This window comes from Chiloscyllium punctatum, chromosome 3 (assembly GCF_047496795.1).
Source record: "Chiloscyllium punctatum isolate Juve2018m chromosome 3, sChiPun1.3, whole genome shotgun sequence".
Taxonomy (NCBI): domain Eukaryota; kingdom Metazoa; phylum Chordata; class Chondrichthyes; order Orectolobiformes; family Hemiscylliidae; genus Chiloscyllium; species Chiloscyllium punctatum.
Genome location: NC_092741.1, coordinates 75,954,028 through 75,974,691, shown reverse-complemented (window position 1 = coordinate 75,974,691; position 20,664 = coordinate 75,954,028). Strand labels below are relative to the sequence as shown.

The window sequence follows — 20,664 nt, the reverse complement described above, 5'->3', positions numbered from 1 at the left end:
AAGGAAGTTGTAGAGGAATATTAACCAACCTTGGAACCAATAAGAAGCACAAAGATGCTGGGAATGTTCACATCACTTCATGATTTAGTTTGATTGCACCAATGCACCCATTTGGAAGCTACATGCTGCACCCACTCCCTCCTGATTTGGAGAACCTGTTGGACTATAACCTGGTGGTGTATGATTTTCCACTTCCTCCTAACTTTGATATCTCCAGCATCTCAAGATTGGACAATCATTGGGCACTGTGTGCTGTCATCTGCAACTTCATAGTCTGGCATATCCCCACTCTGCTGTTATTGTCAAGCTAGGAATAAAGTCTAGCTCAATAAGGAATGGAGCAGGGTGTGTCATGAGTAAATAACACCAGGCGTACTTAATAATGAGGTGTTAGCCTGGTAAAGCTAAAAAGTATGTTTACTCATGTGTCAAATGGCATAAGCAGCAAGTGTTAGACAGGGCAAAGCAGTCCACAAGTAATACACAGTGCTAAATGATTCCACTGTCAACGGATCATATTTAAGCTCTGCAGTTATCCCACATCCAGTGGACAATTTAACAGCTCAATGGAGGAGAAAAAGGAATGGGGTCAAGTATGTTTTTCCTGCTTGTTGCTTCCCTACCGTAATTGCCCATTAACAATGTCACATGAGAAAAGCATGAATACGAAAATGATGCAGAACAATTTAGTTGTATTGTATGCTAAGTGCAATCATCTGTAGTCTGCATTGTTTAATGATGCAGTAGGTAATCTCTGTTTACTTCAAAACTAAGTTAGGTTACTAAGCACCTTATTTCTATGCCTAAGGTTGAGTAATTGTAATTCCCCAGAATTTCGGATAAAATGTTACATTGTGTAATATGATCCTTCATATGTTATTACATTCCTGATGTTAACTTTGATAGCATGAAACATTTAATGTTCTTGCTCAATATTGAGACAGAGGAACATGATCTGATTGTGCTTGGGGTTCAGGTGTCCAAAGTAATTTACAGATTTATGATTTCACTGGATTAAAGTTTCAGCAATATTTTAAATATCAAACATTGACATTTTGAAGTTATTCTCACTTGCTGACCAACATTGGCTCCCAGTCAAGAAATGTTCATTTTAGAATCTTTTTCTTTGCTGTCAGCGGTTTGACCCCTTCCTATCTCTGTAGTTTCCACCAATCTTGCAATTTACCAAGATATCTACAATCCGCTAATACTGGCCTAATATGTCTAATTTTAATGTCTTCAACATTTGTAGTTGTGTCAAGCTTACATGCTCTGGAATGACTTTCCTATACCCTGCTGTGACTCTACTTCACTTACCTTGCTAGGGCTTCTTGTTGCTACATTCGGTCAAGTGTGGCCTTGATGTTAAGGGCTATCACTCTCACCTCATCTCTAGGATTCAACTCTTTTGCCCAGGTTTGAAAGAAGGCTGTAAAGATATCAAGAACTGAGTCGCTCTGGCAGAACCCAAACTGAGCATCTTTGAGGATGTTTTGCGAATTCAGAAGTGCCTGATCACACTGTTGATGATCACCTTCCACCAACTACTAATGATTGAGAGTAGCCTGATGGAACGATAACTGGCTGGGTTGGATTTGTCCTACTTTTTATGTACAAGACATACCTAGGCAAATTTCCACATGTTAGGGTAGGTGCCAATGTTGTAGCTGTACTGGAATAGCTTTGCTGAGGGAACAGCAAGTTCTGGAGCACAAGTCTTCAGTGCTATTGCCGGAATACTTTAAGGGTCCAGAGCCTTTGCTGTATTCAGTGCCTTGAGCCATTTCTTGATGTCACATGGAGTGAATCGAATTAGCTGATACTGGCATCTGTGCTGTTGGGAACCTCTGGCAGAGGCTGGGTTGGATTACTTGCCATGTCTGGCCAAAGATTGTTACAAATGCTTTAGCCTTATCTTTTGTATCAATATGCTAGGCTTCCCTGTGATAGAGGAAGGAGGTTTTTATGGAGCATCCTCCTCCATCAAATTGTTTAATTGTGCACCACTATTTTCAATTATATGTGACAGGACTGAAGAGCTTAGATCAGACCTGACAGTTGTAGAATTGCTTAGCTCTGTCTATTATTTACTGTGTATGCAGTTTCACATGCAAGTAGTCCCGTTTTGTAGCTTAACTAGTTTAAAACCACATTTTTAGGTAAGCCTGTTGCACTCCTGTACCCCTCATTGAATTCTGAATGGTTATAAACTTTGCTCAAATTGTTACTTGATGCAAGACCCTAAATAATTTTTCAGGTGCTTTATTCTCTGTTGATTCTCTTTCATCAATCTTATTTAGAATTGCATTGCATTTTGTTATATCATCAATTATTTGTTTATGGAGTCAGAAACTATTCAATAAAAATGGAAACACTCCGGCAGTTGGACAAACTGGAGTTTCTGCTAGATATGTTGATACTTTTAACCACAATTCACCTAAAATAATACAAATGGTTGAAACATTTTAAATGCAATTGTGTTTAACTGGACTTAAGCTTCCAAAATGATTTACACTAGCTTTAAAGAAGTGGTAAAATCTGGCTCCACCTACATAACTGGTACACTTGTAAATCGAACTAACCATTGCTAGATTACACTAATAACTTCTGTTTATTGATCATCAAGGGAACTTTTAGAACTAAACTGTTTTATGACAAGGATATGAATAGGAAAATGATAACTTTTGAATGTATTTTTTCTTAATTGACATATGCCAATATAACTAACAAATGGTCCTGGACACAACTTTTTAAAGTCATTTTGCATTATTTAAAGTTATGTTAATAGCAGTTGGCGCACATACACTGGTCAATAATATTTATAATTTCTGATAGACACACCTTAAATAAACTAAATTGCATAATTTATCATTCTTTAGAAATATTTTAAGACACTCTTCTTCAAAAAAAACCTGAAATATTGCCAAATATGCAAATGATGTGAGCAGTAACTCGACTGAAATAAAATCCCTCACGCATTCAGGGCAATTTTGAGTGCACCTTATGATTGGATAAGTGACAGCTCCTAAGTGAAAACTTCAGGCTATTGTGTTTAAAAGCTCTTAATGATGTTCTGAGGGCTTCAAACCTTTTTATTGCATTAGTGAGACAAAGCATGACCTAAAGAAGAAAGTTAGCATTTGTTTTGTGTTTTTGTTAAGCCCCTTTTTTTATGTATACGTTCCTACCGCAAATGTGATGTGAGGAACTGGTCTAAATTTTCATATAAACACAACTCTGGAAACTCCTGGCCAATTAAGAATACCACTAACAAAGAAAGTAATTCAAATTTAGGTTTACTTAAACAGTAATTTTCAATGCATTCAATAATATCAATGTGTTAATTCTGTACATATTTTTTGATCAGGTATTTATACATACTTTGTTATATTTAAAAATTAAAATTAAAATATATTAATAAAAATAGAGCGTAATATACACAACTGTGAAAGTAATAATTGAACTACTTAACATGAATGTGATTCCAAGTTGCGAGTGGCTAGACTCTAGTGCTATCAATATTACTTAGAATATTAGGACTTTCCTGGTTTCTACATTTTCATTAGTTTTGCCAATTTTATTGGCCAATATTAATAGCCATGCAGTACAACTGCACAAAATATGAGATATTAGCAAACAATATACTCAATAATTATACAAATTTCAGAAGCCATAGCATAATAATTTAAAAGTAGTTTTGATTGATACATGAATGGTTGTAGCATGTTACTCATCCCTTTCCTGTATTAACTTGCTGGCTTACTCAACCCTATCTATTTTTGCACCATTGCTGCAGGTGAAACCATTTCAAAGTTTACTTCGGTAAATTTCTTTCTCTGAAGTATAGTCAACAAACTATAAGTTGTTGATCAACCTGTACGATGAAGTATAATGTACTTCAGGTTCACCTGCAGGTTTTCCATACCAAATAAATGCATCATCATATACTTTCAGACAGAAAAGTCAACATTTTTGCTGACCAGCGTCTCACCCAGAAGTGAAACTTTGTGAAAGATCTGAAAGCAGGCCAGCAAGCACCACCCAAGTTATAAAACGAGGTGGAATTAAGATGTGAGTCAACACCTTGTTATATGTTCTTCTGTTTGGGGTGATATCTAACATCCTTGCCATCCCTGAAAGGATGCTTTTGCGCTTCCTTATATTACTGCAAATTGCTTGGTGGTGGTGTGCAAATGATGGTATAAAGAAGGGAAAATTAAGAATAAGAGATATTCATTTTAAAATGATACTTATGTTTCCATAGCATCCTATAGAAAGAATCTTAGTCATTGTTTCACATTGGATAAGATATAAAATTAATATATTAGAAAATATATGTAGTAAAATATGACATTATATGCATCCTCTGATATCTAATAAGATCTCAATATTTAGAAATTTTACGTTCAAATAACTTGGATCTTTTAAACCCTAATCTTTAAAAAGATAGGAAAGATTAGAAATATTACAAACATTCCTTCTCCGACCATGATCATTAATTATATGAATTATTTCCTCATCAGGAGGACAGGTATGAGGTAAGAAGTGACTTTGCTTCTGTAAATTAATAATGCCCACTACGTGGAACTGATGTGTTACATTTGTAATGTGGGGAAATCAATCTCCAACCTATCATAAAAGTGCAATTTGTTTGTTGCGCTGAACCACTGTGTTAGGCAACCAAGGCCCAAAAATTACAAAGTAAATAATGCTACCGGGCTGGATTGAACCGACCATAATGTAGACTCAAATGTAAGACAGCTTCAATGTGAAGTGATTTAATCTGTGTGCAAAACATTTTTAGTCAATTTTTGCAAATCAACATTTACCAACTAGAACTTCTCTTCCTTGAAACACAAGTGAATCCATTGTTTTGTGCAGCAGAAGTGATGCTAAGTATCTTTTGACTGTTGTTACTTTTGATGGACTTGCAGGACTTGTTATGTCCTGAGTAGTTCAGTGAATGTTGACCGTTTGTTATAAGATTTGTGCTCTTTAGTGAATAGTCATACAAATTTTTCAAAAACGAATTGGTAGTGTTACATTCTTTCTTAAACAGAATAATGTAACACTTTGGAAAAAACTGACAGCATAATATGCCGTAGGTGGAAGATAAAATTGCAACTACTTCCACTGCTGGGAGATACAAGCCATGAGTGGTTACATAGACAGGTACAAAGGTAATCCACGAAATAAAGTAAATCAACATGCTAAATGTAATAAATTTAGCTTCGTTGTAGTTTTCTGGCAACTTTCTTCCTTTAAAGGCAAAACTAAAACATATCAGCGCAAGAAATGCTATGTATCCTAACATAACAGCAAATGCCACATAAGAACCCTCATTACATTCTATCAAAATTTCCTTTCGCAATCTGGTATCATCTTTGTGCATTTTTGGTCCATTGAACACCAACCACATTGTACAAATGATAACCTGAAGTCCAGTACAGAAACTTGTAATGAGCCCCGAATGGTAAAAGTTCCTCAAATTATGTTGATTAGCAGGATTAAAGTCGAATGCTAGTAGAATTTTAAGTGATTTTGCCAAAGCACATGAAACCGAAAGAGTAAAGCTGATGCCAAATAAGCACTGTCTGATATTGCAAGTAATGTCATTTGGTTTTCCAATGAAAAAGCCAACACTTAAAAAACTGAACAGCAAAGAGATGAGCATAATGAAGCTTATGGTACCACCATTGGACTTAACAGCTGGTGTACTGACATTCTTGAAAAAGATGGAAATTATTATAATGATTAAAACAATTCCAAAAGCTGCAAGAGTTAACAGTACAATAGAAAATCCGTTGTTCCAGTCAAGAAATATAATGCGTTTTTTGTAGCAATGTGCACTTCCACTTGGTGCCCACTCATCAGGTAAACAAAAGTCACATTGCAGTGCATCTGAAATGAAGAGGACAAAAGATCTTACAAGTTAATACATCAAGTTATTAATTTAAACTATCCTCTGGTCTTAGTGGTAAAAGGCCTTTTGTCATTTAACTAGGGACCCTCTCACCTGATTCTTATTCCAGATTTTTGCTAATGCTTCCTCAGGATGAATTGATATTTATGATGATCAGTTGATCCTTATTGTCTAAAATGATCCCAACTTCCTTCCCTGAAAATCATTTAGCTAAGCTGAGCTGTAATGAGGATAGGAATGCTACAGTTGTCCTCAGTTCTCCTGCAGTAGAAAAGGAATGTAGATGTTTGCTTCTAAACATTGTTCATGGAATTTTACAACAGGAAAAAAATATATTTGTGTGAATTGCAACTAAAAACTAGAGAAAGTAACTGTGATATTCTTGGTTGAGTATTCTGCCTGCAGTCACTCCTGAGTTTCAGATGAATAATATCCACTTGAGCAAAATATTGAGGACATGTAGCAATTTATCAGCTCCCTGTAAGTAAGTCAAGAATGAGGGAAGAAAATTGGTCAAAAGTGTGCATGATTGTGAGCTGTATGTTACCATACAACTCAAATTCTACAACAAGTGTTCTATTAGGATAGATTTAATATAATTTAAGATTTCCTCTTAAAGGTTCAGGGGTTGAGAGCCACAGTACCTAACTGTGAAGTGTCTGAGGAGGTGGAGATCTTTTTCTGGGAACAAATTACACATCTATTCCTGTCATTGGAATCCTAATGATGCAAAGATACTAGCCCTCCTCGATATTTCACATGTAATTTAATGTATGACTGTACAAATAGATGACACATACAATAATTTACAAATAGACTTATTTACTACCTACCTTTTGTTTTGGAGTAAGTATTGAAAGTGCAGTTTATACAATCATAACAACATGTATGTTGGCTTTCAGATGACAACTTTATTTGTCCTGGCTGGCACTGGTTTGAGCATTTAGACACCACAGCCTTTTAAGAAAATGCAAACAATATTTATCAATGTTGAAATGTATGATAATCATAAAATGTGACCTCCAAATATGCTCTCAGCTAATATGCTTGCAAATTCTAATTTTAAAAACAATTTGTTTTTGAAAAAAGTTCATTTTGGAGTAATACTGAGGCCAACTTAGCTTTTCTGAATTGTTAAGCAAAATAAATGAACAATATCAAGCAAATAGGAAATATAAATTACATCAATGAAAAAATAATATTTTCCTAGTTCAAAAGTAGCATTTTGTCTCCTTGTCCTCTAAACGTTCCCTTTCTCACCTTAAACTGGTGCCCTCTTGTAGTTGACCTTTCCACACTGGGGAAAAAGCCTCTGACGATCTATCCTATCTAGGCCTCTCATAATTTTGAAGACCTCTATCAGCTCACCCCAAACCTCTGTATTTCCAGTGAAAACCAGCCCAGTTTATCCAACTTCTGCTCATAACTAAAACTCTCCAGAACAGGTGACATTCTGATAAATCTTCTCTGCAACCTCTCCGAAGCATCCAATGGATCAGTGGGCTAAAAAATGGCAGATGGAGTTCAATCTGGGTAAATGTGAGGTATTGCATTTTGGTACAACAAACAAGGGTGTGTTTTATACATTTATTGGTAGGGCCTTGGGCAGTGTTGTAGAACAGAAGGACCTAGGGGTGCAGAGACATAATTCTTTGAGGTTTGTGTCACATATAGACAGCATGGTTAAAAAGGGGTTTGACATGCTTGCCTTCATTGCCCAAAACTTTGAATATAGGTGTCAGGAAGTTAGGTTGAGATTGTACAGGAATTGGTGAGGCCTATGTCGAGAGTGTGGTGCTGGAAAAGCATAGCAGGTCAGGCAGCATCTGAGGAGCAGGAGAATCAACATTTCGGCATAAGCCCTTCATCATTCCAGCACCACACTCTTGACTCTGATCTCCAGCATCTGCAGTCCTCACTTTCTACTACTTCTAGAATACTGTGTCCAGTTATGGTCGCTCTGTTATAGGAAGGATATTATCAAGGTGGAGAGGGTTCAGAAGAAATTTGGAAGGTTTGACTCATGAAGGAAGGCTGGATAGGCTGGGAGCATAGGAGGTTGTGAGGTGATTTGATAGAAGTTTATAAAATAATGAGAGGCATAAATAGAGTTAATGGTAGTTGCCTTTTCCCTAGGACAGGGAATTTCATGAGTAGGGGTTACATTTTTAATGTACAACGGAAGAGATTTAAAAAAGATATAAGAGGCAGAGGGTGGTTCACGTATGGAATGAACTTCCTGAGAAAGTGGTGGATGCGGGTACAATTACATCCTTTAAAAGACATTTGGATAGATACATGCCTGGGAAAGGTTTGGAGGGATATGGGCCAGGAGCAGGCAGGTGGGACTGGTTTAGTTTGGGATTATGTTCAGCATGGACTGTATGGACTGAAGGATCTGTTTCTCGGCTGTATGACTCCATGAAGTCCTTCTGGTCATGTGGGTGACCAGAATTGAATGCAATATTCCAAATATGGCCTAACTAAAGTTTCACGTAGCTGTAAAATAACTTGTCGACATTTGTACTCGATGCACTGGCCAATCAAGGCAAGCTTGTTGTATGCCTTCTTCCACTTCTCTACCTGTGTTGCCACTTTCAGGGTTCTATGGACCGGTACATCCAGATCCCTCTGTATATCAGTGCTCCTAAGGGTTCTATCATTTATTGTATAATTTGCACCCAAATTTGATCTTCCAAAATACATTACCCTGCGTTTGTACAGAATAAATTCCATCTGCTGATATCTGCAATCTATCTATATCCTACTGTATCCTTTGACAATCCTGTTCACTATCTGCAACTCCGCCAATTTTGGTGTCACCCACAACCTTGCTAATCAGACCACCTACATTTTCATTCCAGATCATTTATATGTATTGCAAACACTAGTCTCCATTCCAAAAAATACCCTCCCATTTCTACTGCCTGTCTTCTATGACCAATCCAGTTTTGTATCCATCTAGCCAGCTCATCCTGACTCCCATTTCACTCGTTCTTTTGTACCAGTTTGCTATGAGATACCTTATCAAATACCTTACTAAAGTCCATGTTGACAACATTCACTGCCTTTCCCTCATCAATCTTTCTTGTCATCTCCTCAGAAAACTCAATCAAGTTGTTGATTCCATCCCCACACAAATCCACACTGCCAATTGCTAACCAGTCCATTTGCTTCAAAATGTGAATAAAATGTGTCTCTCAGTATCTTCTCCAACAACTTCACCATCACTGACGTCAGGCTCGCCAGCCTGTAATTACCTGAATTATCCCTTCATAAACAAAGGAATAACATTGGCCTTTCTCCAGTCCTCTAGAACTCACCTGAGGCCAAAGAGGATGCAAAGATATCTGTGAAGGCCCCAGATATTTTCTTCGCACAGTATCCTGGGATGAATCCCATTTAGGGACTTGCCTACCTTAATACGTTTCAAAACACCTAACACTTTCTCCTTCATTATGTTGATCTGCCCAAGAATATTCACACATATTTCCCTAACCTCAACTAGCCTCACATCCTTCTCTTTGGTGAATACCGATGTACTCGTTGAGGATCTCACCCATTTCCTCTGGCTCCACACATAATCTCCCATGTATCATACCCCAATCCTATAACATGTCAAATACCATCTGAAAATCCAAATGTTCCACCTTCACCAGCTCCCATTTATCTATCCTTTTAGTTATACCCCTCATACAACTCTAATAGATTTTTGAAATATTACTTTCCTTCTATAAATCCAAATCAACTTGACATAATTATATTGGATTTTGAAAGGTTCTTTGTGGTGTACAAGCTCCTTGCATGTGCTATTGGAGGTGAAGGTGTAGAAAAGAGGGGATCTTGGAGACTTGTGAGAAAATAAGCTGAAGGTTGTCCTTTCTCTCCAGTGTGATCCTGGAGCAGTGCACAGTTTTGGGGAGTAGTGGTCTAATGACACACTGATGTAATGCAGCCAGATCTGGTGATGTGATTAAAACCAACATGTTTGATCCTACACTTTTGGGTGTAAGTGAAGAACACTGAAGGCAGAAGTTGTGCAGCAATGCTGAGAAAGGTGTGGGCATCACAGGAGATACTGGGATAATCAGGGAAAGGGGAGAGAGTGGTCAGGAGGTCCATGATCCCTGTTTCACCACCTATGCCTCCAATTGCCCCCATATGGGACAAACAGAGGTTCCCCTTCAACCTGGCAGGCAGGCCATCCTAGTTTCCTGATGGAAAGGCAGTCACTTTTCCTAAGAAGATATTTGGTAATATTACTGACAATAATATTTTGGTGTTATGTGAAACTCTAAAAGGTAAGAGCTAAGAATGATTAATATTGAACAAAATTACCTTTAAACAATTGAACTTTGAATCTCTCACTGTAATTTTATTCTCCTCTATATCATATTCAGCAACTTTCCGATTGATCTTCACTTTGCCTTCCATGAAGTTCCACATCACGATATCATATCCAGACATTAAATCACCTGAAGGATCAAAATGAATCTTTGTTCCTTCATCAGTCATGTTTACTTTCTTCAGGTATTCCAGCAACTGCAGGAAAAGGTAAGGAATAACTAGAATGTTTTTACTTAATATCATCACACTAAGCTTAATTAAATAGGTTGGACTTAATTATATGAATCAATATTGAATTTCAGAGTATCACCATTATGAAGATGGTGAAACTTCATTTTGAATCTTCAAAATAAGTGCTTGAAGGCATTTAGTCTATAAAAAGCTTTTATTTGTGTTCACTGACTTATTTTCAGAGGCATATCTAGGTAAACTATGGAATATAGAAAAGGACAATTGAGATTCACGTCAGAGAATCTGATTTCATGAGAAGAAATCTGTAAATTGACAAAATGATTTTTTTGTGTTCAGCAGCATCTAATGCCATCTTTATTTTTAATACAAAATCTGGTGTTGCCTTTTATCCATTAACACTTAATTTAACTCCATACTCAATCTTACCTTGTCATTCTTTCAAAACCCTGACAAACCTTGTCACAACTCACTGGAACTGAAAATCAAGGCCCACTATTCCCAGACCCGTCCCAAAGTGAAAGTTTGATTAAACCACCAAATTGCCCAATTTTACCTAGCTGTCTAACATAGACTAAAAAGACATACGCACCAATTATTTTTTCTATCAACAAGAAAATGACTATTTTTATAGTCAAGATGTTTAATTAATCAAAAGCAAAGAATAGACACATCAAATTATTAGTTTATAACTTCAGAACTTAAATGGTACCCCTTTTAAAAATGCAGATGCACCTCTAAACAAACAACAAAACAACAAGACCAGACAAGTATTGTGAGTGGGAAAGCAAAAAGATTTAGAGGCATGTTGTTCTGGCACCAATCTGGATCACAGATGTTTATGAATGTTTCTTTCTCACAGATTTCTTTTGACTCCTGATTCTTTGCAAATGTGGATACAGGAATTCTGAGTCTTTCATTCACTGGTGAGGATTCAGTGCCTCTAAATGTGCTTTTAGCTCTTTTCCTTTCAGCAAGGGATTTGCAGGGAGAACAAGTTACAGAAAAAGACAAGGGAGAGTGATTAGTTACTGGGGACTTCCTTTTACTTCTCCACAAAGAAGTGAGAGAGAAAGATGGATGTTACCATTATATTGTTCACACCCAAATCTGCCCAGGAACCAATCCAATCGGCTCTCTTGAGCTCACAACAACTAATGTCAATTGAAAAGCCTTTCAAAAGATTGTTTCTGAGCATAGTTATCCTGAACAAAGACATAGTACATTGTGTCTGGAGTGATCCTTCATTGCTTGAATAAGGTAACATTGTAGATACAACTCACAATGTGTTTAAGTGACTTGTTTTTAAAACTGCAAACATTTTACAGGGTTTCTTTAGGTTAAGGCATCTCCCAATTTTAGTCTACAGCCCAAAAATAAGTAGATGTGAATTTTACGGTGAATATTGTCACTTCTGACCTTATGATGGAGAAAATGTCATCGATGAAACAATTGAAGATAATTGGGCCAAGTACACAACTCTGAAGAATTCCTAGAAAAATGTCCTTGGATGTGGATGATTGATCTCCATGGCCACAATCATCCTCCTTTGTGTTAAGTATAACTTCAACTAGAGAAGAGTTTTGCTCTTGACTTTCATTGACTCCCATATTACTGGGTCTCCTTGATACTGTGTCAAATGTGGCCTTAATTCCAAAGACAATCACTCTCACCTTGTCTCTGAAGTTCAGCTCTTTTGTCCGTATCTGGACCAAGGCTGTAATGAGGTCAGGAACTAAGTGGCCAGGGCAGAAACCATCTAAGCATCAATGAGTAGGATATTATTCAGCAAATGCTACTTGATAGCACTGTCAATGGGTTCTTCCATCACTTTGCTAATGACTAAGTAATTAACTGAAATGGATTTATCCTTTTTTTTGTGGACATGACAACTTAGTAATTTTGCAAACATTGCTCAGTCTGTTCCCGAATTAAAGCTTTACTGAACAGTTTGGTTAGGTATGTGGCTAGTTCTGGAGCTTCTGCCTTCAGTACTATTATTGGAATGTTGTCAGGGTCCACAATCTGTGCAAAATCCAATTTTTTCAGCTGTTTCTTTATAGGACGAGGATGACATTCCTTTTACCAGTAGCACAAATAGCAAATTATATGTTAGAAAAAAATATTAAAGTTATAAATTCACATTTATTTTTGTTGGCCCTTGGAGAATTTAACTTACATTTTTGGTTTAGGTGTAAATAAACTGGAATGCTTCCACAGACCATTGAGAGAATGAAAGTAAAGCTGAGGAAAGTGAAAAGAGGGATATGGGCAATATATAGCAGGTCTAAATAAGGATTAGGAATTGGAGCAAGCTGGATGGGCCTGCATTGTTCTTTGTTCTTTGTAATTATTTCAGCAGAACTATTCATTCTTTATCTCATTGTTACACTGCAGTACACAACTATATGCAATCAGCCTGTCAACATGCATTAATAAGAGAGATTGTATTGTGCTTTAAAACAACTTCTTAGTGTAAACAGTGCTAATAACCTGCTTGCCCCACACAGAACTGTCCTGCATAACACTATGCACTGTAAAGGCCTAATTGCAGAAAAATTGTTAATATTGAAATTGGATATTGTCTACGTAGCATGCAGTTAGACTGAATGTCACATAACGTAATTCATTTTTGTGTCTTAAGATAAGGTTTACCTCCCAAGGTGCAAAGTTGAATGACTTCTGGCAAATTCCTTCATTACATTTTAGTAGCATTTTAAGAGCATGTGCAAGAGCAGTCACCGACCACTGTATATTGGAAGTAACACCTGGGTCAATATAATTCACCAGAAAATCATCCTCCTGGTATTGTATCTCCATGGAATTGTTGACAGTAAGCAGGCTATTAGCCATTGCACGATGCGTATGGTTTGAAAGACATGAATCTAAGTTATAGGTTTGTACATGTGCACAAAGTTTTCGAAGGTTATAGTACTCTGTTAAAAATGTGTTCGAACTTTTAGGATTACGTGGTAAATTTTTCACATAATTTTGAAACTTGGTAACGTTTCCACTCTTAAATGTAAATCCAACAATATTCCCAAGATTTTGAATGTTCTCTAAACGAGTAATGTTACTGTTAGTTGACCAACTGTCACTGGCAATCCACACTTTACTTATGTTCTGATTGCTTAATTCCTTAAATAGTTGGGTGACATGAGAGCTTTTCCCAAAAATAACAATGACGTTCACTCTTGTTTGGTTGATGATAATGTTTGCTATTTCTTTTATTCTGGAATTAGTTACTTGAACTGATGAGTAAAATGGAATAACTTCTTGAAAAGCAATGCATATGCCTGCTTGCTCTGCTTGTGTGATGAAATTATTTATTCCAGAACGGCTGTATTCTTCATCACTTGCGATAGTTCCAACCCAGTTCCACTGGAACATTTGAACCAGTTTGACCATGCCTTTGGTTTGATACTCATCACTTGGAATTGTTCGAAAAAAAGCAGGAAATCGAGCCTTGTCACTGAGGATTTTAGCTGAAGCTGAGTAGCTAATCTGTGAAAAATTGAAATGTTCAGAAGTATCAGTCTTGAAGTCTACATTTCTGACATGCTACATAATTTAGGACCATTAGTCCACCATTTATTAAAACACTAATAGTATAAGGTCACATAAAGAAAGTTAGTATTTGCTATTTTTTCCAACAATCAAACCTTTTTGTTTTTGTTTTCTCAGTGACTTAAAAATGATGTTGAACATTACCAACTAGAATTTAAAGTGTCGAGATGGGCTGTGTTAAATGTTCTTATAGAAAAAAGGGATCTTTTGTCTGTCAATTTCTTATAGAGCTTTGCTTTCTAACTAAACAATACTGCCTGATCTTATTACTGCTTATTAGAAGATGATGTGCTGTACAAAAGAAGAGAATGATGCCCACACTAGTACGAACCTTTTTAAAAAACAGTTATGAATATTGGACATGCCAATGTGAAAAGTACAGTATCAATTTTCACAAGGCCAAACTCTTAGTATCATATCAATCATGTGCTATTACAATCCTGTAATTTGCAATCCCTTATGGCAATGTGGTCAAGTCAGTTTATCTTGAGGTCAATATAACACACAAAGATGTTATTTTCGGTAGGAAACGAAATAAGAGTGCATCTCATGGCAATATAGTTCATGATGACAGTGGTTAGCACTGCTGCCTCACAGCGCTGGAGACCCGGGTTCAATTCCCGCCTCAGGCGACTGACTGTGTGGAGTTTGCACGTTCTCCCCGTGTCTGCGTGGGTTTTCTCCGGGTGCTCCGGTTTCCTCCCACAGTCCAAAGATGTGCAGGTCAGGTGAATTGGCCATGCTAAATTGCCCGTAGTGTTAGGTAAGGGGTAGATGTAGATGTAGGGGTATGGGTGGGTTACGCTTCGGCGGGGCGGTGTGGACTTGTTGGGCCGAAGGGCCTGTTTCCACACTGTAAGTAATCTAATCACAGAATCATCCTGAGATTTCAGCCACCAAAAAGTGTGTCTTTCTACACAATTTCAAAAAATTGAAAGCAACTGTGTACATCATAGCCAGTAATTGTGGGACATTTGATAGGATATTATTTGCCACCCTGAAGTTGTTGGATCTGCCCACAACTTCAGAGTTTACCTTGAGCACAAATTAACTTGGAAACCCTGAAATTATAATCTGTCATTCACTGTTCCTTCTCTTTCATCCCAAACCCCACCCCAGAGCTGGCTAGCAGTGAAATCAGCTGAACTGGTAAAATGCACCCACTTCTGTTCTCATGTCAATGTAAGAAACCACACAAAATGTTGAGCTATGTTCGATGAGGAGGAACTAGCTTTTCTGCCAGGAATTCAGTAATAACTACTGCTAAGCAACCAATCGGATCTTGAAAATATAATACAATATTAGTGAAATAATGTCAAATTAACCTGTGGTTAATTGCTAGGTTTTTCAAAAGTAGATTTTTTAAATGACTTTTTAAAAAAATTCTATAATATTTCAGTTTCAATCTCAACGCCAATGAGAATGTTCGAAGTTTTATTTCATTCACAATGAAGTGTATTTAAAAATTATCTAATTCGTTATGCTTTTCATTTCCTGGTGGTTATCTGTGAAAAATCTTGAATGTGATGGTGTGATGATGACAGCAATTTGGCTCTTTGGAACCCACCAAAGAATGCTGCAATCAATGCTACGTCAAGAGAGTTAAATTCCTCAACATAGAGATTGTGCAATATTTCAATGCAGCTTTGTTTGAGACACAGTGGCTTTTCCACTGACTGCAAAGGTTTGGCCATCAGAGTGAGGGCCAGGGAGTGACATGCTACAGAACTTCTTTTTCTGGTAGTAACAATATTTAACATATTTAAGAAGGGAAAATTATAGGGAGAAAATATCACTACTGAATGTAACACAAATATTTCAGGAGAGACAAAGTATTGAGGGATATGAAGATTTTATAGGATTATTATCAATCATAAAATGACAGGATAATTGGCCTAGTATTTTCTTTTCGTTTTTGTTGTTTTATTTCATCTGCCACCTGAACTCAACAGTGCATTACCATATCGATACACAGCTAGATTTGTAATATTTTTTCTGAATAAGAGTATAAGATTGATACAATCATTTCTAAAATACCTTAACAGCAAAATAACACATAGATACAATTGAGAAAATGTCCTTACCTGAGGTATCAGTTGGATGTTCAACAACCTTGCAATTGCAATGCTAACCTCTGATGTAGCAGCTCCTACAACTGCCTGTACTGTTGGCCGATAATCTGTATAGTTACACTGTACTTTGACACAATTATCTGTGGAGTTGGAGTTAGAAAGGAACCTCAAGGTTGCTTTTAGTGCTTTTGTAGGATCCGTGCAAGTGTCATAAATTTCATAACCTAGTTTGATTCCAGGCAATAGAGTTGAATTATTCACCACTTCTATGGAGTGGATCAAGGCAAGGGTTTTCACCAAGCCTCGGACATCGTACCTGCACATCAGAGTGTAAAGGAAATAGAAACACAAATAAAAAGTTATTAAATAAATGTATGATATTATTCCAATAATTTAACATTATATTGCTATCATTATGATTATTTTAATAAGATATAATGAGATATAAAATATTATTATGATTTCTGTTGTTGTTATTGTTTACCATTGTTGCTACTAGAAAGAAAACTTTCACCAATGCAGTGGAAACAAAAAATGCTGGAGATCACAATGGGTCAGTCAGCATTCATAGAGAGAATGCAAGCTAACATTTCAAGTCTAGATCACTCTTCATCAGAGCTTTGATAAGCTGTGATTTCCAGTACTTTTTTGTTTTCAGTAAAGATTCCAGCATCTGCAGTAAGTTGCTCCTATTTTCACCAAGTAGCACCATTCATTGCATGAGAACATCCCAAATTATTTTGCAGTTAATGAAGTACTTTTTTATGCATTGTACTGATATTATTTAGGAAATATAGCAATGAATTTATACAATGCTATGATAGTTGCAAAACTATACTATCAATTTTTGACTCATCACCTGATTTTCAATACCTGGGACCTTTTATTGACTGAAGTATTTTTTAAAAACTTACTCATTGAGGTGAAAATCTGACCATGTTGACCCAGGTTCATGAAATTATCATTCCCCAGATTGAAATGAAATTGATATATCACTAAGTTGGTTGTCACTTAGACCTGTATCACTTGTTTGATTTATACTGTTCTGGAAATTTTACCTATTGGGATGAAATATCACCTGCAGATTATCTAGCTTGGGGGAAAAAGAAGAAGCCAGAGACAGGAATATACAGAAGAATTGTATTTCAGACAACAGCTTTTGAACAGAAACAGACTGTGAGGAAAGATAGATTTATAACAGCAGAGTTGGAAAGTTAACTCTCTTAGTTTTCCTGTTTTTCTCTCAAAGTCTCAGCAGTGCCCAGTATAAAACAAATTAATGAAATATTCATTCATCTAGAACTCATAGACAGCTACAAATTTTACAAAGGATTCAAATCATCAATTGAGCAACTATGGTCTCTGGTTAAATCTGGCACCTCAGGGACTCTAAGGACATTTTAAACAGCAATGTCTTGATTTTTTTTCTTACTAAATGCACTCCCATTTTTAAACTTTTATACCTGCATTTGTTTGGATGTTTTATAGAGTCATACGGTATAGAAACAGGCCCTTTGGCTCAATGAGTCCATGCTGACCAGATTTCCTAAATTGAACTAGTTACTTTTCCCTGTGTTTGGCCCATATCCCTCTAAATGTTTCTTATCCATTCCTGTCCAAATGTCTTTTAGATGTTGCAATTTTACGTGCCTCTACCACCTCCATTGATACCTCATTCTATATATGCACTACCCTTTGTGCGACAACATTTCATGTCATATTTCATTATTTTTCTTGGGACTAGCAGGCTTAAAAAGTCTCTTTTTCATTCAAAGAAACCTTATAATTGATTGTTTAATTTTGTATGATACTTCATTTTAATTGATGTATGATACAGCTGTGACTAAAAAGATTAAAACCCTTTGTGGGGTCCAACTGCATGGATTAAAAATAGGGAAGCCAATTCATCCCTCCTCATCCAATTATGACAACACATCAAGCTTCCACTGCAGAAATTAAAGAAATGACCAGATTCTCTGATTTTTTTTGGGTTTTTTAAAGGGACAAATATGAGCCACAAATGCACAAAGTATTCCTCTTTTCTTCATCAAATGGGTTCATTTGATGTTTTATATCCAGTCGAGAGTGCAGAGAGGCCCACTAATGTCTTACCCAAAAGATGATGTCCCTGAAATGCAGCAGTCTTTCACTACTGCATAGAGCTGTCAGCCTAGAGTACATACTTAAACCTTAGGAATGAATAGCAAATGCTCATCTTGCCAGAGACACTACATTCCAATGAAAGAATTAAAAAGATTATTGGGCAAGATTTGACAGAAACCCATACCATATGATGAAGACAATTGATCAAAATGACTTAGTTGAGGGATTTTTAAAAAAATTATATGCACTTTAAAGGATGAAACAGATTATAAAGTCAAAGTATTTAGTGAGAAAATTCTAGAGCATATTGCCAAGGTAGCTGAAGGAATAGCTTTGTAGTGATGCAGGACAGGGATATCGAAGAGGTCAGATCTGGAGAAATGGTGGATATCCTGTACGGTTTATGGGGTGTAGAAAGTTACAGAGGTTGGGAGGAATAAGGCTATGAAGATCTTGGGTAAGGATAACAATTTTAAACATTGCATTAGTCGTACACATAGTAAAGTCAGAGAGCTTTCAAAGGATGGTCAGGCCAAAAATTCCACAGCAATTGGGTTGACTCTTACCAGCCCTCTTAAATAGCCTTGTGCCAGCCACTTAGTTGCATCAAACCACAATAAGATGTGATTAATTATAAACAAGTGCTAGCATCCTCCTGTCCTATGGAAAAAAATGTCTGGTATTCCATTATATAACTTAACTAAACAACTTCCTTGTTCATTAAGGGTTCTAATCTCTTAAATGTCTTACAGGATCAGATGGGTCACAGCAACAAATATCATGAAATTTGTTGCCCTATATAACTTTGTGTTGCCAAGGGATGTAAACCAATCTAAACCTATGCTCAAGTGGTATTTAAAGGGTTTGACCTGATTTTTAACACAATATCTTAATTTCTATCCTAAAGCAAAATTATGTAAGTAATTTGATCCATCAACACTTTTATTTTTATGAAAATTTATAATTTTATTATAAACATCTAAAAGTTTTTAAAAGACGTGCTATGGTAACTTCAATTGTTCAAAATATCTACTTCGGTTACAGCATGCATTATAATGAGCCAAATGTTTCCCCTTGAATTCAACGCTTCAAGAACCTCATATCTCACTATTGAATTTAAGATAATATAGTAAACTATTAAAAAGTACTTTTAATTTAGAATGATAATCTTTTATACTAATTATACTGATTTAAGTTATTATTAAATGCATACATTTCTTTTGTTACATTTTAAATCAGTCACTTACCCTGTACATTTTTGACTCTCTGGTTTTTTAGCAATTACAACCTTTTCATGTACTGGAATGAGACCTCCAATGATGATATGTCCTGGATCTCTAGTGTTGTCAAAATCATCGAGAATATCACAAGCAAGTACTGTAGTGATAGATAATACGCAGAAAATGGGAACCATGTACAGAATCATGCTTTGGAACATTTCTAAACTGTTTATGATAATGATAGTTTTAAATCAGATTGTGACTGTTCTTTGCACAATCTGCTTTCTGATATCTGCTGGTTACAGGAGAAAGAAAGCCTGAAATATTCAGCCACACCTTACTTAAACGTTTCTACTTCTTCATTGGTGTTCAGTGTGGGCTCCTGGATTGTAGAAATACAATAGGCACCAATCAAAATGGTATGGTGTGTCATCATTGTGCAAGTATTAGATTACAGTTTCATTTGTTTACATCATGTTATGACAAGTTTTACTCTTGACTGCCTTGCCAACTTTACGAATGTGTCAAAAAAGAAGACTGTCACCAAATGGTTAGCTTTGTGTTTAAACATCAGAGGAGTTTTGAAGAAACTGTTAGTTTTTCAGTTTGATTCTTGCCCTCCCACTGCAATATGACTTAAGTCCCAGGGCTCTTGGCTAATCTGTTTGGGTCACAAAATGGGCTGGATGTGTGCAGGTGTCAGATTCCAACTTTTGGAACATTAGGTGGACATTGATCATCTGCCAGCAGTCAGCTAAATATGGGAAATTAATTTTGGATAGAAGGGAAGGCGGGGTGTTCTAAACAGTTGAGGTTGTATGTATTTAAATGTTATCCTGTTGATCCTGCTCCTTAATGACTTTCCGCATCAGCAGTGCTCTTATACAGGGCTGAACAGAAAATTGTGGCAAGAACGTCATTGAAACCAACTAAACTAGAAATCACCACAGAAACTCAGCAGGCCTGGCAACATCTGTGGAGAGAAAAGCAGAGTTAACCTTTCGAGTCTAGTGAGCCTTTGTCAGAACTGAAAATAGCTGGGAAAGGGTGATATTTATGCTGATGATGGAGCTGAAGTGTGATGGCTAAGAAGTGAGACGGATAGATGGAGACAATGCCAAGAGAGAGAAAACACAGGGAAATGGCCAAAGGGATTGCTGATGGCAAGCCAGGCTAGAAGGAAAGCTGAATAGATGATACTGGGCAGTGTGCACAGTTAGGATTGGTTGTCTAAGTTACAAAC

At 36.6% G+C, this 20,664-nt stretch overlaps 1 protein-coding gene across 1 annotated transcript; it reads right to left on the bottom strand.

Moving 5' to 3' along the window:
* Positions 1–3,327: 3,327 nt before the first annotated feature.
* gprc6a (G protein-coupled receptor, class C, group 6, member A) lies at positions 3,328–19,684 on the bottom strand. Its single transcript, XM_072555352.1, has 6 exons — positions 19,449–19,684; positions 16,111–16,414; positions 13,115–13,963; positions 10,262–10,465; positions 6,757–6,880; positions 3,328–5,901 (listed from the first exon to the last, which is right to left on the bottom strand). The coding sequence occupies exons 1-6, from the start codon at positions 19,637–19,639 to the stop codon at positions 4,826–4,828; spliced, it is 2,748 nt and encodes a 915-aa protein (XP_072411453.1). The 5' UTR covers positions 19,640–19,684; the 3' UTR covers positions 3,328–4,825.
* Positions 19,685–20,664: the final 980 nt, after the last annotated feature.

What these genes read in the sequence shown, in the direction of transcription:
- gprc6a (XM_072555352.1), bottom strand. Translation starts at nt 19,639, where the DNA reads ATGTTCCAAAGCATGATTCTGTACATGGTTCCCATTTTCTGCGTATTA. An exon ending in ACATCCAACTGATACCTCAG is followed by an intron (nt 13,964 to 16,110) that starts GTAAGGACATTT and finishes AATTTTTCACAG; the next exon opens with ATTAGCTACTCAGCTTCAGC. An exon ending in TCAACTTTGCACCTTGGGAG is followed by an intron (nt 10,466 to 13,114) that starts GTAAACCTTATC and finishes CTTTTCCTGCAG; the next exon opens with TTGCTGGAATACCTGAAGAA.